At 36.3% G+C, this 24,825-nt stretch overlaps 2 protein-coding genes across 2 annotated transcripts; both read left to right on the forward strand.

Moving 5' to 3' along the window:
• The first annotated feature begins 8,096 nt into the window (after nt 1-8,096).
• Nucleotides 8,097-8,510, forward strand: LOC142163966 (uncharacterized). The gene has a single exon (XM_075221122.1). The coding sequence runs from the start codon at nt 8,097-8,099 to the stop codon at nt 8,508-8,510; it is 414 nt and encodes a 137-aa protein (XP_075077223.1).
• A 7,467-nt stretch (nt 8,511-15,977) lies between these two features.
• LOC107789672 (PHD finger protein Alfin1-like) lies at nt 15,978-23,890 on the forward strand. Its single transcript, XM_016611531.2, has 5 exons — nt 15,978-16,400; nt 17,077-17,109; nt 19,730-19,958; nt 23,185-23,305; nt 23,400-23,890. The coding sequence occupies exons 1-5, from the start codon at nt 16,304-16,306 to the stop codon at nt 23,670-23,672; spliced, it is 753 nt and encodes a 250-aa protein (XP_016467017.1). The 5' UTR covers nt 15,978-16,303; the 3' UTR covers nt 23,673-23,890.
• The last annotated feature ends 935 nt before the right edge of the window (nt 23,891-24,825 follow it).

Here is a 24,825-nt window from a genome sequence, read left to right on the forward strand (position 1 = left end):
CTATTGAATTACTTGAGTATTTTGGGAACGTCAGCTTGCCTAGTACCATCGATAGGCTCCATCACGACGGGTTAGGTTTTGGGTCGTGACACACGGCCCGTTCTCTATAGCAGCGGGTCCATACTGATCAGGTTCCAGGTGTCATCCTACCACAACCCGTTATCCCAGTTCAGCCTAAGGTCAGGCTAGAGGCATCTGAGGAAGAGCAGAGAAGACTTGAGAGGTTCAAGAAGTATGATCCTCATACTTTCAACGGCGTAGTTACTGAGGATGCACAAGGCTTTCTAGACAAGTGCCACCATATTCTCTGTACCATGGGTATTGTGCCTTTACTATATTTTAGTTGTCAGGGGCAGCGTATCGGTGGTGGTAGGCTTACAAGGAGGGTAGGCCAACTGATGCAGACTTACTCACTTGGGCTTAAATTTTAGAGATATTTTTTAGGGAGTTTGTTCCCCAGACCCTTCGGGATGCATGGCGTATAGAGTTTGAACAACTGCGTCATGGGACTATGCAAGTGTCAGAGTATTCCATCAGCTTCAGTGAGTTGTCCCGACATGCAACTGCTTTGGTTTCTACAGTCAAAGAGTGAGTTCGCAGATTCATCAAGGGGCTCAGTTATGGTCTTAGATTCAGCATGGCTTGAGAGTTGGAGATGGATACTCCATTTCAGCAGGTTGTAGAGATCACTCGGGGAATGGAGGGTATGCGGGGCTAAGAGAGGGAGGGCAGGGATCGGATTCTTATACAGTTTATTATGATGCTTCGCGGATTGGCATTGGATGTGTGTTGATGTAAGAGGGTAGAGTGATTGCTTATGCTTCGCGGTAGTTGAAACCCCATGAGAAGAACTATCTTGTACATGATTTGGAGTTGGCAGCCATTGTTCACGCATTAAATATTTGGAGGCACTATCTCTATGGCGTGTCTTGTGAGGTGTTTAGAGATCATAAGAGTCTTCAACACTTGTTCCGGCAAAAAGGATCTTAACTTGAGGCAACAGAGGTGGTTAGAGCTACGAAAAGACAATGATATCACAATTCTTTATCATTCGGCTTAAATTAGGGGATTCAGTTACCTCCTTTTCCTTCCCTTTCCTCTTTCCCTATTCTCTGCCGCCTACGAATTAAAAATAAAATTTCGTATAAATTTAATATAAATTTGATACATCTACAATAATATATAAATTAAAACTAAATTTTATACTACTAATTATATAGTATACACCTTATTTATAACTTATCTATAACTTTTATACATTATTTTTACTCAGTTAAATACATCTACAATATCATACAACGAAAATATAATTTTCATACAAATTTTATAGAAATATGTCTTTTATATGTATTTTTTATATGATTTGTATATATTTTTTATGTGGTGTGTTCTTCTTTTTCTCTGAAATTCCAATCAAATCTTCCTCTCTTAATAAAATTTTGATACATATCTACAACTTTAATAAAAAGATAGTATCTTCAACTTAAATATAAATTTATACAACGAATAATACACTATACAACTATTTTTCATCTTTCAGACAACATTCAAATAAAAAAGAATATTTATAATAGAATACAACTTAAATACAATTTACTTACAAATTAAATACAATTTTCATATACTTGTGTTCTTCTTTACTTCTTCGAGTTTCAATTTAAAATCCAGTCAAAATTATCTCTAATCTTCACCAAACACCCTCAAAATTGAGATATAAATTCCAAAGAATATTCTCAATTATTTGCAACAACATCCAATCCAAACAAATAATATTTTTTGAAAATTCAAATTCGTATTCAAAGCTTCGAAACTTTTTAATGGTTGTCAAAGGTGGAGAGTCAAACACCTTCAAAATTTATTGATTGACAAATTCAATTCGAACACCAATTGTGCAACATGAAAGAAAATTGCTAAGTTAAAACTCTCTAGTAAAACGATTAATATATATTGATGAATTCTCCAGAAAAAAAGGATAAAGTAGATGAGAAAAGAGAGAAAAACGAAGAAAATCGAAGGAAAAAAATAAGGTTGGGGAAAGAATAGAGAATATTAGATAGAGAGAGAGAGAAGAAAGAGAGATCGAAAAGAGAGAGAAGAGGGAATAACTATATTCCCTATGTTAGATTTAGAATTTTAATGATGACTAAAAGAAAAAGACTTGACTAATGTGAATCTGCTAAATCAAAGCTATGGAAGGAAAGTGCATCAGATGCAGAAGAAGCAATCAAAGAGCCAACAGCTATGACATTCAAATATGTGACGGAATACAAAAAGGAAATAAAATCAGTCAAACGGGAAAAAGACTTTCAAGGAAGGAAAGGGAATCAATCAAGTACGAGAAATCAGTGGAAGGCTCAAGAGCAAATGATTGGGAAGATAAAGGATCTACTCAACACATCAAGAGTGAATCTGGTTGTACTTCACACGCTGGATTCATGAGGCTACCCTTGGGTCCTACTCTTAGAGAATACTACCTCAAAAGGAAAGTCGCAATATCAATGATTTTCCAAAATCTTGGAAAAAGGAATCAGGGACTTCATCGAGCACTATTAAAGAAGAGGAGAAAGGACGTGGAAGACTATACAGATTTCATTAATATTTTTCAATCTTTCTACTTCTTACAAAACATTATATTCCTAAGCTTACTAGTGTATCAAAAGATAGAGAGAAAAAGAAAGCTATTGAAAGATTGTGTCAAGTAATCAGTTGTAACTCATTGATGGTAGGCTATAGTCTCATATTTTAGTCGATTATTACATTCCAATTTACTGCACTTTAGTTGAGTTTGAGCTTTAATCGCTAGTGTTTTGCACTAATTATGTGTTTTATGCATTGTAGGAGTGATTCCGAGCTATGTAGATGTTATGGAATGAATTCAAGTGATTTGAAGCTTTGAAGTCTGAGTAAAATCCCAAAGAATTAAGCCGGGATCGTGTTCGGTGATCAACGGATGATAGTGGAACGAAACGAAGAATCAAGTAGGCATATTGCGCAGTGTCTAGTAAATTGCACATACCATTTTGCTCGGAACTCCGTTTCAGCTCCACAATATATTGTTGGAAAGCTAATTCAAAGGCCTACAACTTTAATGATTTAAGTTTTTCCCAATGCCCAACCGAACAGGATGAAGAGTTCACGGCAATGGCGCGGACATGCACTGACCATGCATATGGGGCAGAACAGTGTGAAAAGTGCGCGGGCACACTTCCAGGTGCGCGGCCGTGCACGTCCAACTTCGTAAAAGTGTTCTTTTTCACGTAGGAGAAGCTGTATTTATTTGGGACCGACCCTACTTGGTATATATACATAGAAAACGGTATTTTGAGGACTTTTGACATAATTTAAACCTAAGGAAGCTAAAGAGAAGAGGGAGAAGCAAGAGCACAAGGATTTCACCATTCATCCTCACTCAAGACAAGGGTTTGGATATTTTATGTTTTCCTTTGACTTAAACTTAATTGTGATAAATTTCTACATATCCATGGAGTAATTCTTCCTTAGGAATTGATGGATTTGGTGTTTTGAGAATTGTTTGTGGATATTAATTCTAGTTTTTATGTATAGAATCGTTTTGGGTATTTTTATTGTTGCATATATATTCACATGTTTATGTAATCGAAAGAGGCATAATTTGTGATGTTTTTCATTATATTATTGGTTGAACTCATTAATTCTTGTTAGTAATCGAAAGAGACAAGTTGAATTAATGTTTAGACCTAGTTAGGAGGATAATCGAAAGAGGTTCTCCTAAGGATAACCAAGCTTAACTTAGTTCATATCGTAAGGTTGAGACTTAATCGAGACTGAATGTTTGAACATAATAGAATGAATTCGAGAGAATCACTTGAACCTTAGAAGTGAATCGACTAGAGTTAATTCCCGAACAAGTATCTTACACCTATCCAATCAACCCCTATTTTTTGAAATAGTCGGGGATTGGCAATCAACAATGTTTGAAATAGTTTTTTGGTGCTAATTCAGGAATTAGGTTTTAGTTTTTTTTCGTTTTCCTTTTATATTTTATTTTCTTTGTTAGTTAACTTCTTTTTAAGATTTGTTTTGTAGTTCCTAATAAGTTGGAGAATATATTGTAGATATTGAAGTCTAAATGCTATGAAGATGGAGTACAACCAGCCTAAGAAAATGGTTGAAGAGTTAGCAACTGAATATTATCAGCGGTCTGCTATGTGTTTTAAATGCGGTGGAAATCATCTATGGGTTGACTGTCAAACAGGTATGTATTCCTCCTATGTTTCGTATTTTGAACAGTCTCACTCTGTTTCTAGTCCGTACAGGTATGAGGATTCATATGGGCACAATCTTGACTCTAGTTGGGATGAATACCCTTATTATAACTAGAATGGAAGCGAAGTGAGACAACCACCACAATGAGAGAATGGTAGTTTGGAAGAGCTTGTGTATAAGTTCATAAATAAGCCGGTAGAGAGATTTACACAAGATGATGAAGCCATGAACAACCTAACAATGCAAGTAAGTCAAATAATAAGTACACTTTCAGAAAGCTCTTTGCGTTGTGAGGGTCAATATATGGAGGAAATACCTTGTGAGAATGAGCCTACCCAAAAGGATGAGAATCGACATAGAGAGCTTTTCACTATTCAAGATGACTCTGATTCAACTGAGATGATTGAAAATAAGGCTATGGTTGAGTGTGAAGAAATGGAAGAAGAGTTCAAACCCCCATCCATCTTTCCACATTTGCAACATTTGGTAGAAGAGAATGAGAAACAAATAGTCTTGGACATACTAAAGGAATATTCACTTAACCTTTCTTCTTTGTTTTCTTATTCTAACCTTGATCATGTGGATTTTATTTTTGTGGATTTACAGGAATATGTATGGATTGATCCTGCGAAAGAATGCAGGAACAAGTTGAGGATGATCATGAACGAGCAATTCACCACTCAAGATGAGGACAAGAAAGAAAGAAAAGAGAGGGTCTTGCAGGTATCCTTAGAAGAATTGGGTTTAATAAGCTCCATAAAGAATCCCAAGGAGCGAAAACGAGGAATGAACTCAGAATTAGGGATGGAGTTCATAAGTTCTCGGAAAAGAAGAAAGTTAGTTTCCTTTACCTTATACTTTTTAATTGTGTGTCATGGGGACATGCCACAACTTAAAGTGTGGAGTGGGGGATATTTGTATGTATATGTTCTAGTTTTAGTTTTGTGCTTTTAAGTAGTTAGAGTGAGAAAAAGTAAAAAAAAACATTAAAATTTTAAAAAAATTTATTTTTCCCGACGATGGATATCATTTGACGGGTTTCTTGAGGGAACTAAGTCGAAAGAAAAATGCAAAAAGATTTTCTTTTGTAGTTAGTGTATTAATTATCCCTTGGTTTTTCTTTGTGCCGCGGTTCTTTTCCAAGGGCTTTGTTTGAATCGGGTGTAGTTAGATTTTTGTTTTTAGAAGTAGAAAAACCTTGTGCTATGATTTGAAATGGAAGCAATATCTCTTGACTTGATCATGCCTTGAGAATAGTAAGTGCTTTAGTTGTGACGCTTAGGCTCAATTTTTGACTCTTGCATAAGTACCTTAATTTCTATAAGTTTAACTTTGCTTAACTACTTTGACTATAGTGTCTTGATAAATCAATCCTGAGTGAGTTATGTGCCATGTGTGTGTGAGGTTTCGTGTATTCTCTTCATTGCATTTGATGTCTAGAACTTGCCCCATGTGTTTGAAAAGTGAAATAGTAGTTTTGTTTAGTCTTGGAAGTGATATAGGCGTTTCTTTGTTGAGCCAGCTATATAGTTTACCCACCAACTTGTTATGTATCGTAGTTAATCCCATTAAGCCTGTAATCCTATTTTTTGGTAACCACATTACAAGCCTTACCAAGTTGTTTGAATTGATCATCTATTTGAACCAATTAGCTCTCGTGAGCACTTGGGGTGGTTGGTTTGGTTTTTGAGTGGAACTATTGAAATAAGGAGGAAGGTGCATTGTTTTGAAAAAGTAAGTGCCACTTGAATTGAAAAAGAAAGAAAAATATGTAGTATTGTTGTGAAAAATATTCTTTGATAGTGATGACTCTTGATTTAAATGTACTTAAATAATTTGGGAGTTAATGTATGTTGATGTGAAGGTGGAGTATGGTTTGACATAAGTGTGGGGTTTTGAATGTTAAAGTGTATGTATTAACGTGCTTAGTGAGGTGTAGTCACTCTTATATCTTAATGTATCCTACCCATCCCGCCCGCAGCCTACATTACAACCAGCTAAAAGTCATACTTGATCCTTGACTGAATAAGCTCAATTAGTAGAGTATTACACTACGGGCAAGCCTATGGTTCATCTTTTGTGGCATATGAATGTTGTTTCTGAGAATGAGTGAATTCTTTCTATCATGAGTTCCTGATCGTTCTTAATTTTATTGTGTGTGGAACTACTCTCTATTGTTGTGAGGGAACTTGATTCATGAAGGAAACGTAATGTCATTGACCTCTATGTTAGAGTAAGTGATTGAGTTGTGAATAATGCGCGGTACTTGTGAGTCAAATCTTGAGGTGAAGATGTTACACTATTGTGCTTAGTCTATTTTAAATATTCTTGGTGTGATGAGTTAGGAGGGTTTCTTAGTAAGGCTGTGTCTATATAAAGTGTGGTTTGATTGCTCGAGGACGAGCAATGTTTAAGTCGATTATTACATTCCAATTTACTGCACTTTAGGTGAGTTTGAGCTTTAATCGCTAGTGTTTTGCACTAATTGTATATTTTATGCCTTGTAGGAGTGATTCTGAGCTATGTAGATGTTATGGAATGAATTCAAGTGATTTATAGCTTTGAAGTCTGAGTAAAATTCCAAGGAATTAAGCCGGGATCGTGTTCGGGGATCAACAGATGATAGTGGAACGAAACGAAGAATCGAGCATGCATATTGTGCAGTGTCTAGTAAAATGCACATAAAAATTTTCTCGGAACTCCGTTTGGACTACACAATATATTGTTGGAAATATAATTCAAAGGCCTACAACTTTCATGATTTAAGTTTATCCCAATTCCGAACATAACAGGGTGAAAAGTGCATGGCCACGCACTGACCGCGCATATGGGGCAGAACAGTGTGAAAAGTGCGCGGGCACATAATAGAGTGAGGATAACCAAGCTTAACTTAGTTCATATCGTAAGGTTGAGACTTAATCGAGAGAGGAGTTTCTACTGAATGTTTGAACATAATAGAGTGAATTCGAGATAATCTCTTGAACCTTAAAAGTGAATCGACTAGAGTTAATTCCCGAACAAGTATCTTACACCTATCTAATCAACCCATATTTTCTCCCATTGATATCGTCTTTGCTTACTTTTGTTGCGATTGTCATTAGCCAATAGTTTAGACTTTTAGTTAATTTTAGTTTTAATCACACAAATCTAAATTGGCGATCATCTTGGATAGCAATTAAACTAGAAGTTACGAAAACACTGTTTAAATCCAATCCTTGTGGATACGATAATTTCTATACTATATTCGACTAGCGAACATAATTTTATGTTGTGTTTTTAGCTCGTCACTCGTTGGTGGTAAACGTACGTAAAACTACTATCATTGTAACTGCCATTGAAGATCTAAGAGAACTATTGTGACCCAAGAAAATTGGATGTAGGTACCACACCGGTACACGAAGCAGTATAAAAATCTTTGTCTCTCATGTTCATTTTTCATTACTTGCCTTTACTTTTATTTGGTATACTAACTACTATTTGCAAAATCACAATAGTCAACTACGAGCCAAGATAGTCGACTAAAAGAATTTTTACAATTCAGCCCCCTCTTGTACTTTCAATTGGTATCAGAGCATGTCTCACACTTTGAGGAAAATATTTGCTTAACAGCAAAGTGAGAAAAGATCATGGGATCAAACATTGTTGTTGGAGCACTATTTCAAGAAGGAACAGTTAGACCACCTTACTTCAATGGAATCATTTCTCACACTAGAAAGTGTGCATGGAAACATATGCAAAGTCATATGATATCAAAGTCTAGCATGTAATCATAAAAGGAGATCTTCCCATGCCACCATCAAAGAAGGATAAAACAACTAAAGGCCAGGTATATTCTGATGTGGTGCGGGTGAATGCCAAAGCCAAGAACCTTCTGTATAAGTGATGAAGAATACGAAAAGATCTCAAGTTGTGAAACTGCGAAGGAAATTTGGAACAAGCTAGAAGTTACCTATGAAGGAACAAACAAAGTCAAAGAAACGAGAATAAATTTGTTGGTTCGTGACTATGAACTATTTCAAATGAAAGATGGAGAATCAGTGGAAGAAATGTTCTCTCGATTCAGCAAAATTATTGGAGACCTGAAATCTTTTGGTAGACCAATCGAAAGTGGAGAACATATTAGGAAAATACTGAGGAGCCTACCTACTATTTCGCAACCCAAAATCATTGCATTGGAATGTCGGGATCTCGACAAGATGTCATATGATGAACTCAGAGGTGATCTAATTACCTTTGAGAAAACTCATCTGGACAGACAAATATAGCAAGAAAAAGGAAAATGGTTGCATTTAAAGCAACAATGGCTGAGTTGGAAGAAGAAGAAGAAGAAGAAGCATGGAGCGATAAAGAAGAATCTGATCATGAGGAAATTATCAACATGTGTTTCATGGTAATCAAAGAAGACAATGATGAAGAATCCGATGAGCTTGGACTCATGGACGAAGGAACAAGTGAGGTACGTTCGCCTATGTGTCCAAAATGTAATAAGATTCAAGAATTTATTAATATTGCTCTTCCAGAAATTGAGAAAGTTCTACATAAACTTCGAAAGATTCAAACAGAAAAGAAAGATGGGGCACCAAAACTAGAAGTATGTGAAATTGAAAGAGACATGCTTCAAGAAGAAGTTCATGAACTTCAATTACAACATAACAAATTGCAAAATTCCACCAGTCACAGTTCCATCAAATCAAACCAATCAACTTTTCTTAAAAACTCATTTAGGACAAGAAATCATTCTGCATGCATTCACTGTGGCAAAAATGGTCACAACTCTAACCACTGCAGGTGTATAAATGACAAAGAAAAGGCCTCTGAAAGTTTTAATGATCCATCTTGTTTTTATTGTGGAAAACCTGGTCATACATCTAACCATTGCAGATTCAAGAACAATAAAAGGTGGGTTTGGCGACCCAAGGCCTCAAATAAGGCTAATAATCAGAAAACTAACCAACCAGGACCCAAGCAGGCCTGGGTACCTAAACATAAGTAATTTGTTGTCGTAGGAACACCGCAAGAAGAATGTAATTGGAGTTGGAAGTCCCCATCAGCTCATCATGTGATATAGACAAAGTCTACCTGGTAGATGAACTTTGTTACAACTTACTCAGCATCATCCAGCTATGTGATAATGACTATGAGGTTCGTTTTAAAAAATATGATTGGATTATTGAAGACGAATCAGGTAAAACCATTCTATCCGAAAATAGAGATAGAAATGTATATGCTCTCAGTAATATTGATAGCTTGAGAAACCAACTCTGTCTAGCTTCTATGATTGATGATCCTTGGGTATGACATAGAAAATTTGGTCATGCTAACATACATTCTATTCAAAAACTTTCCAAACGGGATCTGGTCATTGGTCTCCCAAAATAAGATTTTTCAAAAGATCAAATTTGCGATGCATTTCAATTAGGAAAATAAACTCAGTCCTTTTTCAAAATCAAAAACATAGTATCTACTATAAAACCTCTTTAGCTTTTGCTTATGGACCTCTTTGGTCCAACCAGAATTGCTAGCATTGGTGGTAGAAAAAATACTTTTGTTATAGTAGATGATTTTTCTCGATTTACCTGGGTTATTTTTCTGAGTTATAAAGATGAAGCATTAAGGAATTTTGAAGTTTTCTACAAAAAGGTACATCGGGAAAGGGATATTACATCTCTGCCATAAGGAGTGATCATGGAGGAGAGTTTGAAAGTAGAACATTTGAAAATTTCTGCAATGACTAAGGAATATCTCACAACTTCTCATCTCCCAGATCACCTCAACAAAATGGAGTGGTAGAAATAAAAAATAGAATCTGCAAGATATGGCAAGAACCATAATTGTGAAAAATTCTCTTCCACACCACTTCCGGGCAGAAACAGTAAGCATCGCATGTCACATCATTAACAGATGTATGATACGACCTATTCTCAAAAAGACTCCATATGAGCTATGGAAAGGTAAAAGACCCAACATCAGTTATTTTTATCCATTTGGTTGCAAATGCCTTATCCACAATAATGGAAAATACAGCCTTGGTAAGTTTCATCCAAAGATCGACGAAGGTACTTTTCTTAGATACTCTCCCTCAAGTAGAGCATATCGAGTTTTTAATAAATAAACTTTATCTATTGAAGAATCCATACATGTTGTATTTGTTGATGCTAATCCTCGCTTGAGGAATAAAAAACTTCCTGATGACGAGAAAATTACCATAGTTCCAAAATCTGTTCATGCGGTTGATGACATTCACGATGAGGCGACTAATCAGCAACATCAGTCGACTGACAATCACATGAAAAATTAGGAATCACCTACATCTGAATAACCAACTCTTATCGAAAAGGAGTCAACTTCAACTGTCACATATTAATAGAAAAGTAAACTTGGATATCCGTATAAATTCATCATTGGTGATCCTCAAGAAGGCATGAAAACTAGAAGATCTCAAAAGCAGACGTCAAATATTGCCCTCATCTCACAATTTGAGCCAAAAAAGGTAGATAAGGCTCTTGGAGATAATAGCTAGATAAATTCATGCAAGAGGAACTTGATCAATTTGAGAAGAATAAGGTATGAAAGCTTATCCCTAAACCCACTAATGGATATATTGTTGGAAAAAATGGGTTTGCAGGAACAAGCTAAATAAGTCTGGTCAAGTGGTACGAAATAAAGCTAGGATAGTTGCTCAAGGATACTCGCAATAAGAGGGAATTGACTATGAGGAAACTTTCTCTCTTGTTGCCAGGTTAGAGTCAATTCATATACTATTAGCTTATTATGCTCACAAGTACTTTAGACTGTTTCAAATGGACATGAAAAGTGCTTTCTTAAATGGATTCATTTCTAAGGAGGTGTATGTTAAGCAACCCTCGGGCTTTGTAAATGAATCATTTCCAAATCATGTTTACAAGCTGTCCAAGGCTCTATATGGGCTGAATCAAGCTCTTATAGTATGTTATGAAAGGCTAAGTTCATTTCTAGTCAAACATGAGTTTGATAGTGGTAATATTGATACCACTATCGAGGTTAGAGTCAATTCATATACTATTAGCTTATGCTTCTCACAAGTACTTTAAACTGATTCAAATGGACATGAAAAGTGCTTTCTTAAATGGATTCATTTCTAAGGAAGTGTATGTTAAGCAACCCCAGGCTTTGTAAATGAATCCCTTCCAAATCATGTTTACAAGTTGTCCAAAGCTCTATATGGGCTGAAGCAAGCTCCTAGAGCATGGTATGAAATGCTAAGTTCATTTCTAGTCAAACATAAGTTTGATCGAGGTAATATTGATACCACTCTCTTTATTAAGCGATCAGACGAAGGTAATTTAATTGTATATTTATGTTGACGTTATTATCTTTGGAAGTACTAACTCAGAATTATGCAAGGATTTTTCAAACATCATGAAAAGGGATTTTGAAATGAGCATGATGGGAGAATTAACATTTTTTCTTGGGCTACAAATCAAGAAATCCCAGAAAGGGATCTATATTAGCCAGACTAAATATATAAAAGAGCTCATAAAGAAATTTGGCATGTCCAATACAAAAGCCATAGGGACTCCCATGAGTCCATAAACTACCCTTGATGAAGATATAAATGGTAAGAGTATTGATGGAACAATGTGTCGAGGTATGATCGGGTCTCTACTTTATCTTACTACAAGTCGACCTAATATCATGTTTAGTATCTGCAAGTGTGCAAGGTATCAGTTAGTTCCTAAAGAATCTCATTTAACCGCGGTTAAATAAATTATCAGATATCTGATAAGGACAATCGACTATGGACTATGGTATGAAAGCTTAAATGTCTTTGATCTCAAAGGTTTTTCAGATGCAGACTTTGTAGGGGATAAAATTGATAGGAAAAGCACAAGTAAAACGTGTCAATTACTTGGAAAATCTCTTATCTCTTGGCACACCAAGAAACAAAGTTGTGTTGCCTTGCCTACTATTGAAGTGAAATACTTGGTGTTAGGCAACTGCTGCACACAAGTTCTATGGATTATGCACCAACTTTTAGACTATGATTTGCATTTCAATTGTGTTCCAATTATGTGCGATAACACTAGTGCTATTTGACTTTCAAAAAATTCTGTGCATCATTCTAGAGCTAAACACATTGAAATCGAGCATCATTTAATCTGTGATCAAGTTGCAAAAAGTGATATTGTGTTAGAATTTGTTAACACTGAAAATTAGTTGGCAGATACTTTTACAAAACCTTTGCTTGAAGAAAGATTTTATTTTCTTCGTGATAAAATAGGCATTTGTTTAAATCCTATTTAATTTCTCTAGCCTCATACTTATTTCAAAAGAATGCTCTATAATGTTTTCGAAATTTCTGCCTAGAATATTCCTAATTGATTTGATTACTCTGTGCATGCATTAATTGTGTGATTGACGGCGTGTCTTTAGAAGGCAGCTTTTTAGTTGCCTTTCACATTTCTCTCCAGAACCGAGTCTACCCTTCATCACTACTTTACCTCTCTTTTTAAACCCCTTCTCGTTTATATCACCTACTCACAACAAGAACTCTATTTTTCTCTCATGGCCAAAACCAAATCCTCCCTGTCTTCCTCTATGCCTTGAAGAAGTCATCGTTTCAGAAAAATCCCACAAACTGATGATCCCGTAGGTGTTGAATCGTTAGAGGATTCAGACCATCAACAGTTTGAAGATGAGTCTAGTTATTCATAGGAGGAAATCCTCATTACTCAAAAGAGGACTGGAAAACGTCCAATGGAGTCAAACCTCAAACAGGCGTCACAAAAGAAGGGAAAAATCGAAAGTGTAGAATTTGTGCCTGAGGACAAGATGAAATTTTATGGTCCCGAGGAAAAATCCAAATTTATTGCCTACAAAGGGAGGTCAATTGCCTATAGACGTACTGTATGTTTGAAATATATGAAAAGCTCTCAATGTGATGTTATCTCTGTGTTTGAAACTCAAAAACTTCTTTCCCTATTTCCAACTATTGGTGATACTGTTTATGAAGAGCATGTGCGTATGTTTTATGCTAATCTGTTTGTGAATGACAAAGATGACTTGGAATCCATGGTCTTGGGAACTCGCATCATTCTTGGCTCTTATCAGTTTGAAAAGATCTTTGGAACTAAGTTTGTTGGGTATAGTTTCTTTATGCAACATTCTTGGCCTGATAATTTTGAAGTGTCTTTTGAATAAGCAAAAATGTTATGTCTGAAAATCCCCCGCATATAGGTGATAAAAACCTGAAATTTGAGCATCGTGTTCTAGCCCACATTATTACTAACACTCTGTTACCCCGCACTGGATCTTTCAGTACCCTGCCTATTAAAGATGCGTTTGTTCTATAGTGTCTTGTGAATAGAAAAGCTATTGACTGGTTTGCTTGGGTACGTCAGTATATGCTTGAAAGCATTAGGGATGTATCTTCCTCTGCTAACAACTTGCCTTATGGTCTACTAATCTCTCATATTTTGCAAGTCATGAAAGTGGATTTGTCTCCCTTTGCCCCTAAGATCATATCCAGCACATATGATAAGACTGCATTTGCTATGATGGGGTACACTCTGGTTGAGGAAACTTGGTTCAAGAAAGACAAAGCACCAGAATCCATTACTCAACAGGGCACTGGAGGAATTAAGTCTGAAGCAAACCAATCCTCTTCCTCAGAACAACTGCTACTAATGCATCAAAACATTGTAGGTATCAAGGAATTGCTAACCTCTATACAGGAACATGTGAACAAAATCAAGGACGTGACAAATGAAATTGGAGCAGACGTGGACAGACTAAGGATCAATCTTCAAACCACAAAAAGGCAAGGGATCAGGGCTATGCAGGATGTCACTGAGAAGTTAAACAAAGTCACCAAGAAGATTGATGCCTCTTGTGATAGCTTTTGCACCAAAGTGATCAACATTTTAAAGTATTTCCTTGGGGGTAACTAATTGTCTGGGCTATTTAAACAATTTTTTTGTTTGTCTGATAAAACTTTACTTTTGGTTGTGTTTGATCGGGCGTACAGTCGACTATGCCCACTTTTGCTTCACTGTGATTGTTTAGTTGTCCTGCATACTTTATTGTTATTATTGTTATTATTATTATATGTTATTATCTATATCTCTTCTTGCTCTTTTTGATTGATGTCAAAGGGGGATAAGAAAAAGAGTACAAAGAGAGGGGGAGCATGAATACAACAAAGAAGCAAAGACAAGGGGGAGTAGGAGTACAACCTTGAAAGGGAAGTGTCCCCAAATCTGTCAAACACTTTTTGGTTTATTGTCATCATAAAAAAATGGGGAGATTGTTAGGTATAGAATTTTAATGATGACTAAAAACAAAAAGACTTGACTATTATATATCTACTATACGTGTAGATTTACTAATCAAAGCTATGGAAAGAAAGTGCATCAGAGGCGGAAGAAGCAATCAAAGAGCCAACGGCTATGACATTTAAATCTGTCCACCAAAGAAATACAAAAAATGAAAGAAAATCAGTCAAACGGGCAAAATACTTTCAAGGATACAAGGAAGGAAAACGAATCAATTAAGTACGAGAAATCAGCAGAAGGCTCAAGAGAAAATGATTGGGAAGATAAAGGATCTACTCAGCACATCAAGAATGAATCTGGTTGTACTTCACACGCTGGATTCATGAGGCTACGCTTGAGTCCTACTCTTAGAGAATATTGCCTCAAAAGAAAAGTCGCACTATCAATGATCTTCCAAAATCTCGGAAAAAGGAATCATGGACTTCATTAAGCACTATTAAAGAAAAGGAGAAAGGACGTGGAAGATTACACAACTTTCATCTAATTTTTCAGTCTTTCTACTTCTTACTAAACATTGTATTCCTAAGCTTACTAGTGAATAAAAAGATAGAGAGAAAAAGAAAGCTATTGAAAGATTGTGTCAAGTAATCAGTTGTAACTCGTTGGCGTTAAATGTAAGAAAACCACTCTTATTGTAACTGCCATTGAAGATGTAAGAGAATTCTTGTGACCCAAGAAAAATGGATATAGGTACCCCACTGGTACACGAACCTGTATAAAAATCTCTGTCTCTCATATTCATTTTTCATTACTTGGCTTTACTTTTATTTGGTATACTAACTATTATCTACAAAATCACGATAGTCAACTAAGAGCCAAGATAGTCGACTAAAGGAATTTTTGCAATTCATCCCCTCCCCTCCCCCTTCCTGTACTTTCACGGTTTCACCCTATTCAATTTCTAATATAAATAGATAATCATTAATACTAATTTGTATATAATTAGTAAATCGAATACCAACATGTAATTAGGGCTAAAACCTAAATAATGAGAATAAATAAATTACTAATGTAATATAGGTAAAAATCTCATTAAATTACAATTTTTTCACTAGATACTTACATATATTCACATAACCTTTTTTCAATCTTCCGTAACTTCGTACAGAAAAACAATACAAGTGAAGATTAATGCTAATACAAATGATAATTTTCAAGAATGAGAGAGCCTAACGGAATTGGGTCACACGGAGAAAAGAGCAACATAACTCTAGTAAGCCAATAAAGCTTTTTTCCCCTACTTTGAGATACCTTTCTTGAAAACAACAAATGTCAAAATCAAACCCACAAAACCAATGATTATTCACTAAAAAAAAAAGATTTTAAAAAAAAAGAGAGAACTAAGAATTAACCAATCATATTTTGCCATGTGTAATTAAGCAATAAGTAAATTACAGATTTGTCCGAACATATAGATCTACTGCAGCGATATACACTACAATCCACCCACCCCCACTCCCACCACCCTACCATTACACCCCTTCTCTTTGTCTTCCCGCTGCTCTCTCTCTCTCCAATCCATTTTCTTCACTGCCTCTAATTATTCTCTGCAATTTCCTGAAAAATTGGGCCTTTTCCCCTCATATTCATAAACAGTAGCCAATTTTAAAGTTGAAGTAAAATGAAGAAGAAACCCTAGCTCTGAACAAAACCCTAATTTCATCCATTTCTCCTGAGACAAAGAAAAAGATCGCATTTTTTTGTTTGTGGGGTTTGAATTGAAATTGTGGAAAGTAGTGGAGGACATGGAAGGAATTCCACATCCAATACCGAGAACCGTAGAGGAAGTTTTCAATGATTTCAAAGGCCGTAGAGCTGGTTTAATCAAAGCACTCACCGCAGGTTCTTTAATTTCTTACTCTTTCCTCTGTTTTATTTTTGAGGGCGCTATTACAATTTCTCGAGTCAAACAAAATTTCGTTCATTACGATTTTTTCATGCAATTTTTAATATGTTTCTGTAAAAAAAATTGCTACTTTATAGTAGTACCTTTTTGTACAGTTTTAAATGTATAATTATTTAGAGAAAACGGAAAGAATTGATGTTCGAATGGAGACCAAAAACTAATTCTTTGACTTTAAATCCCTTCAGGGAGGGAGTATATTTTTTGTACAGTATTATAATTTGGAGAGTCAAACAAATTTTCTTTTATTACTACATTTTTTCGTGCAATTTTTTGAATATTTTTCTGTGAAAAATTGCTACTTTTATAGTACTTCTTTGTTATAGTTTCTGAATGTGTAATATTTTTTAATGAAAGAATAGATGTCCGAATTGAGACCAAAAACTAAAGTGTTTGACTTTGAACCCCTCATGGAGGTAGTATGTAATTTTTTCTCCTTCTAAAGCATATTTTCGCATGTGTTTTTTTTTCTTATGAGAAAAATAAGGTACTCTTTTTTTTTCCATATGTATTTTTTCATGTAAGTATATGGGTGTTAGACCTTTTGCTTTGTGGGTGTGTGCGAATCATGGTGGTTTTGCTAATTGTGATGTTTATAACTTTGTGTTATTGTAGATGTTGAGAAGTTCTATCAGCAGTGTGATCCTGGTGAGTTTCCTTTTGCTCAGTTTTTCCTTGGATACATACTGTTTATGTTTGGAAATATGTGCTCGTTTGGTTCTTTTTTGGTGTACAATTGAGAAATGTGAAATGTTGCTTGTTTTCCACAGTTTTAATTCCTGGAAGTGTGTCTTACTATTTTGAACTTTATAAGTAACACTTTTATGTAGTCTCTGTGTGTATGTTGAATTGCATTGTCATTCGCAGTTTTGGAGCCTAAACCACATTGTTATAGCTTTTCTCACCGAGTGCATCTTTTTGTCATTTTTCGTTAAGCAGAAATGGCAAAATCAGTTTTTTTCTTAAAGTTGTTAGTGGTCTGGGCCCTCTGAAATGAGTAATGTTGTGGTCCTAATGGATAATATTTACATGGTGTTAATTATGTCTGAAAAGATACCTGGAAAAATGAGATATTTACTCAATTCAAGGAGAAGCATCAATGCTAGTTAGTTTTTCTTTGATATCTTGATAATTGGCTGATTGCTTATCAGGTCTGAGGGAGAACACATGTGAGACTTTTTAGTTGCACGGATAAGCGGGATGACCTTTGTTTTCTATCAAGTCACACTTATTGAACTTTAATCTTTTATGAGCAAATAAAATGTTGATATTTTATGTCGATATATGAAAAGCCACATGTTAGATCTGATCCTGATTTTAGTTATAAGCATGAGCTTAGAGAGGTATAAATTGTCGTGGATGAATAGAACTTTATGTTTTCTATGGTAGTTTTTTGATATGTTGCATGTCTTAGGTGATTATTAGTAGCTCTTGGATGCATTTTAAGCTGGTTATTTGTAGTTTGTTTGTAGTTTGGAAACAATATTCTCATGAATTATGTGTATTATCCTCTTTTTCTTTCTTTTCTTTTGAGGGGAGGGGCAGAGGGGGTGGGGAGGAATGACTGTTTGTCAATGCAGGTCAATCAACACATTGAAGTGTTTGGACTTCTTTTATTCTAAACGCTTACAGGTATAAGAGTTGCTTTTTGCACCAGCTTATATAATACACTGGCAGAGTTTCCATATAAGAACTATCTCTATTTGATCTAACAGAGTGCACTTTGCTCAAGTGTGTTCCTCAATGATTCTTGTCTCCGCTTCGCTTGTGCATGTACTGATGTTGCTTTATTTTAAACACAAAATTTTACTCTATCACTAAGTTTAAATAGAATTAACATACATCTAAGAAAAGATTTCTTGAATGTCAAATAAACTGTTAACCGGCACACCTTTGGTGGAGGTTGTGCTGTTGGTGGCAAATTAGAATCTCGGTTTCCTAATTTATCTTTTCTCTTTTCCTTTTGGTTGGAGGCGGATGATAGAAACTGATTACTTTTTGCTTTGACATCTATCATTTTGTTGGTTGTACTTGTTAATTCTGCCCTTTTGCATTGGTGTACTTTACATTGACGAGACGCGAGTCAGTGTTAACACTAGACCGGAGGTTTGGAGAAAGACCCTGGAGTCTAAGGGTTTCAGGTGGAGCAGGACTAAGACTGAGTACTGGGAGTGCAAGTTCAGTGACGTACCCATGAAGCGGGGCGGAAGTGAGACTTGATACACAAGTCATCCGAAGAGAGAGAGAGTTCAAGTATCTTGGATCTATAATCCAAGGTAATGGGGAGATTGACGATGATGTCGCACATCGTATTGGAGTGGGGTGGATGAAATGGTGGCTCGTATCTGGTGTCCTGTGTGATAAGAATGTGCCACGGGGACTCAAAGGTAAGTTTTAAAAAGTGATTGTTAGGCCGACTATGTTGTATGGGGTGAGGTGTGGGCCAGTCAAGAGCTCTCATGTCTAGAAGTTGAAAGTAGCTGAAATGAGGATGCTGAGATGGATGTATTGGCATACTAGGAGGGATAAGATTGGGAATAAAGATATTCGGGACAAGGTGAGAATGGCCCCTATGGTGGACAAGATGTAGGAAGCTAAGCTGAGATGGTTCGGGCGTGTGAAGAGGAGATGCCCAGATGCCTCAATGAGAAGGTGTGAGAGGTCGGCTATGTTGGGTCCGAAAATAGGTAGAGGTAGGCCAAAAAGGTATTGAGGAGAAGTGATAAGGCAGGACATGACATACCTACAACTTAACAAGGACATGACCCTTGATAGGAGGGTGTGAAGATCGAGAATTAGGGTAGAGGGTTAGTAGGTAGTCGAGCGTACCCCTTTTCCATACCATCACTTTTAGTGTTATTCCCGTATTTTTCTTATCCTAGATTTCTATTACCACATGTTGTTTCTTTTGCTTCGGTTATCTGAATATCTTGTTGTTGATATTGCTTCTTTATGGCTTTTTCACTACTGCACTTTTTTTAAACACTGCTATGACTGTACCTTGCTTGAGTCGAGGGTCTATCAGAAACAGCCTTTCTTCCTTCGCAAGGTAGGCGTAGTGCTGCGTACACACTACCATCCCCAAACCACACTTGTGGGATTATACTGTGTTTGTTGTATTTTGATGTTCAGGGAAGTTTTTTCTTTATGATGCAATGACTGTTCTTCTGCCTTCTTGTTTGAGGTCCTGATGGAGTTTATTCCGTAAGCAGCTATTACTATCATTCTTGATGACTGCTTCAACATATGCCCCTATGTTTACCTGCAGAAAAAGAGAACTTGTGTCTGTATGGGCTCCCTAATGAAACATGGGAAGTAAACCTCCCCGTTGAGGAGGTGCCTCCTGAACTACCCGAACCAGCACTAGGTATAAACTTTGCTCGTGATGGGATGCAAGAGAAGGACTGGTTATCACTTGTTGCAGTTCACAGTGATTCATGGTTGCTTTCTGTTGCATTCTACTTTGGCGCACGGTTTGGTTTTGGTAAGAGCGAAAGGTAATATCATTTTCTTATTGCTACCTTTTGATTTCATCTTTTCTTTGATTTCCTGTCCTTATACTATGTAGATTGTCCATACCCCACTGGTGGGAATATATGGGTATGTAAGTTGTTGTATAGTATGTAGATTGTACATTATTTGGATGTGTAATTTTCATTTTTCTAATGGGAGATATGTCTACCTTCTACCGGTCCTAAAAAATAGTTTCGTCTACCTTCTGCAAAAACAACCAATGGAGTGCCTGTTGTATGTGCCATGCTCCGTCCCTGTCTATAATCTCTTCTTTTTTGTGCCTATTTTTGGGATGCCCTTTTACCTCTATTTCTCTTATGCAGGGATCTGTTAGTAATTTTTTCTAACATTTTCCCTTTCAAGAAAAATATCCTAACTTCTTTTTTTTGTTATAAGGGAGCATTTTATATAAACAAAAAAGCACAAAGATTTGTGTAGTGGGTTACATCAGGTTCTCACAAGTGTATCAGTATCCATATCCAAGAATCTTACAAAAACTCAGTTTCCACCTAGTATAATTCGACAGAAAGCTGAGGAAATCTAAAAATCTTTCTACATCATATACATTTTGCATGTTACACAAAAAGGCTAAGAAAGATAAGACATTGAACTTCAGTTGGTGAATGTTCTCTCTTTTTCCTTCAGAACGTGTGAGATATCTTTCTTTCCATGTGGCCCACCAAATGCTAGCTGGTGTGATTTTCCAGATTTTCTTCCTGCCTTTCCCCACTCCTTTCCCTGTCCAGCTGAAAAGAAGATCTTTGGTAGATACTGGCATTGCCTATTTGAATCCAAAAGTACGAGAGGCTACTTGGGCAGTGAATGAAAAGGTGATTTGCATCTTCTTCTGCCTTCTCACACATGTAACACTTGTTACAAAGGTTCATGCTTCTTTGTTGAAGGTTATAATGTTGGGTCAGGATTGCCTCATAATTAACTGTCCAGCAGAAACAAGCCACTTTGGGTGGTGCTTTCAAACTCCAAAGTTGTTTCCAAGGCCAATCCTGTATTGCGGCTGGGGGATGCTTCAGCCATTTGTAACTAGAATTTACAGTGAAAAGCCTGTCATTCTTGTATAACCAATGAGGAGAGTCTAGGTTGACTGATGAACTTTGAAAATTTCTCAATGGTTGCAAAAGTTGAGAAAGTCTGGCATGTTCGCAATCGTTACTATTTCTTGTGAAACAAACTTCCCATCCAGTGCTTTTAATGCATTGAGCCACCGTAGCATGAGGATCTCGAGTAAAGCTGTAGAGGTCTGTAAATTGTTCTTTGAGGGTTGAGTATCCCAACCATTTGTCATGCCAAAAAGAGGTCTCGTTACCATCCCCGAAATTGTTCCAACTTCTTCTGCATGCTACTCTTGCTTCATGCTTCTTAACCTGACCTGTCTAAGCATTCCGAAAGTTGTTTTATTTGATCCATTATAGGTTATAAGCTTTACCAGCACGTCTTTAGCCCCCTACACCCTGGGCCTGCTCACCCTTTGTTAACTTTCTCATCACTATTATCCAATTTACTTTATTATGTGAAAGGGCAAAATGACAGAATCTGTTTCGCAATCATGTTTGAAAGTTCTATTTGCTTGGAACATATTGTAGAGCATAGATGATATTCTCCCTCGGAAACTGCGTGATATAGTGGGATTGTTCTTTTATCTTTGCAAGATGTTGCTTTTTCTGTTTAATCAAGAACATGAATTCACTTCCTATTTTTTCTTATGTCTTCTCACCCACTCATCATGTAGTGTTTGCCCTTGTTGAGTTGTATAATGGTGTCTACATCAAGTATTTAAGGACATCCAAAGGGGATCTATAAAGGTCATCGCTATTCCACCTGCTTTGAGGGTTTGTGTTGAATGCTCAGCTTATTTTACATGGGTGAAGAGTCCTTTCTGTGGATTCTTTTTCTCTTTTCTATAATAAAATTACTTTGATGTTTCGGGATCAAGTACATACCCAGCAAGCTAGGAGCACTCGACTTTAATACTCCCCCTTGAGGGGAAGTTATATAGTATTTTGTAGTCCAGGAGTAAATATTCTGTAATTAAGGACATAGATTAGGAAATGTTACATATATCAATTGGTATCTGTAGGGGAATTAATTGAGAGATATAACTCCTGATTATGTACCATTTCCTATTTTGGAGCATGTGTACAAATTATTCAATTCCACAATGGCTTGAGGGAATAATCAAGCTCAGTATTCTCCAAAAACTTCCTCTTCGTCCTTGCGGACCTGTCTTACACTGTAAGTAGGATTACTACCTAAGTTTTAGAATTATGGAACCAAGAGTTGCAAGCCATATGGTTGCTTGGTATCAGTTAGGAGCTCCTCCAATGTCCAGCTAAACTTTATTTGGGAACTATTCTATATTCATTCCCAAAGTATCATGACAGGTGAATTATTGCTTAACTTGGTGGTTGCATTGGTGGTTTTGTATAATGATTTTCAGTTTGTGTGAAGATATTTAACCTCTCTGAGTTATGATTACCAGAATTAGTACTATCTCATTTTCATTTTGTTTATGCTATATCTATTAAAAACTATATTATGCTATATTGGTGGTTATATTATGCTATATCTATTAAAAACTATGTTGGCGGACCTCCAAAATGCTACTGCACCCGTGTCCGATCCTCCAAAAGTGCACTGCGTTTGGAGGATCCGACACGCACCCTGCAATATTTGCGGGCAGTCTAAGAAAAGAGGTTATGTTGTGCTAGCCATTGGACAAAGGCCTAACTGAGAATTGGTTCTGCTAGTGGTATTGACCGCTGCATCATTGGATAAGTTACTCTTTAGTTGGATATGATGTCTGTCACATGTTGTCTAGGCTTCGTGCAATATTTGTTGGGGCAGCAGTATGCTTTGTCCCTTTCTTTCTGCCTTTGGATCATCAACTGCCATCTGTCTTTTTTCCCTATGGGTCATCTAATCTTTTCCACTGTAAGTGTAAGCTATGCAAAAAAATATTGTTAATCTGGATTTTCTACTGGAGTACCTCTTGCTAAGGTTCGATAGTTGTGTGTACATCGTTTGAACATGTAACCTTAGCTTGTTGACTCATGAATGTGGTTTATGTTAGTCAAGTGTTTGCAATATTTCACCTAGCTAGATCACTCTGGAAATATGGGTTATATTGCTTAATGTTTGTCTGAAGTTCCTTCAGAAGAGATATTGACTTTTTTTGGGAAATCGTATATACAGGAAGAGGCTTTTCCAGATGATAAATGATCTCCCTACAGTGTTTGAGGTTGTGACTGGAGCTGCTAAACAGGCAAGGGATGCTGCTCATAATAACAGCAGCAAAAGTAAATCAAGCGGAAAGGTTGTCAATCTACATGACCTTGATATTAATGCTTTTTGGTCCTCTTTTCTCTCATGTTGTTTGATTGTTTTCTGCTATCAACGTTGTTCTGCAGCTTCGTCAGTCGGAGCCTCAGCACAAGGGAGTTAAGGTGTCTCCACCTAAAGAGGAGGATGAGAGCGGGGAGGAGGTAGAAGAGGAAGATGAACAAGGGGCAACCCTCTGTGGAGCTTGCGGTGATAATTATGGCCAAGATGAATTCTGGATTTGCTGTGATGTGTGTGAGAAATGGTTCCATGGCAAATGTGTGAAGATTACTCCAGCAAAGGCTGAGCACATCAAGCAGTATAAGTGTCCTAGTTGCAGCAACAAGAGGGCCAGAGTTTAGACTGTGCAAACTGAAGAGCAAGCATCAGTCAAATGGTGAATGAAAGGTGTAGAATTTGTAGCTTAACTTATCAAACAAAAAAAGGTCAAGCTTGTGACCAGTGTCAGAATTAATGTATGCTAGATCGCCATTTTTTTAGACTTTGCATTCTGCTTTCTCTTGTATGCTTTTGGATTGTGTTTTAGATCAAGAAAATTTGTGCCTTTTGTCATTGTGTATTTGGAATTGCCTTCTCTATTCCGTGTGGGGGTTATGTATGTCTCTATTTCTTAAGACTGCTGATATGAATACTATAATGCGCTACTATGCGTGAGAGATGCAGAAGACAGGTGCCTTACTTTGTAATGGGGGCTGCAACTGCTATAATTCACGTATGAGATAAACATGGCTTAATTTGTCTAGGGACTAGGGGATAGTAGATGCTGTGACTCATTGTGTATATGAGATCTCAATGAAATCATTGCTGGTGGAATTAAGTTACCAAATGAACAAAACTGTATTTGTTATAGTCCCTGATTCATTTCATTCCTGACGTTGGCTCCAAATATTTTTACTCCCATGTTTCTATCGCACGTGTATTTACGTCTACCGCACGAAGTGGAAAACATCAAAAGAGGACTCCTTTTCTCTTGTATCTGCTAGTATTTTCGATAAATACGTGTTGATTGCTCGTGTGATGTTATGTTCAGCACTAAATCTATGCAGCTATGAGCTCGTTTGGCCAACTAGTCAAAAACTACATATTTTGAAAAGTGAGCCAGTGTGGCTAAGCTTATAGAAACTACTTATTCTGAAAAGTGATTTGTTCAAAAATATTTTTCGAAAAAGTACTTTGGAAAAGTAATTGTTGTATTTGGCCAATTCATTTGAGAAGTACTTTTTGCAATATTTAACGAGCAAATTGTGTTTGACCATTCTTTTAAAATATTTTTGAGTGTCAAATTACGAAAATGGACAATAAATGTTCAGCTAACAATTAGTATTATATAAAAGAGAGAAATAAATTTAAATATTATCATAAAATAACTTAATTAAATTTTTATTTTTATATAATAAAAATATAAAATAACAAGCATGCACCATAAACTATAATTAAAATATAAAATATAAGTAAAATTATATATTAAAAATTTTAATCAGTATAAAATATAGT

This window comes from Nicotiana tabacum, chromosome 9 (assembly GCF_000715075.1).
Source record: "Nicotiana tabacum cultivar K326 chromosome 9, ASM71507v2, whole genome shotgun sequence".
In the NCBI taxonomy this organism is placed as follows: Eukaryota; Viridiplantae; Streptophyta; class Magnoliopsida; order Solanales; family Solanaceae; genus Nicotiana; species Nicotiana tabacum.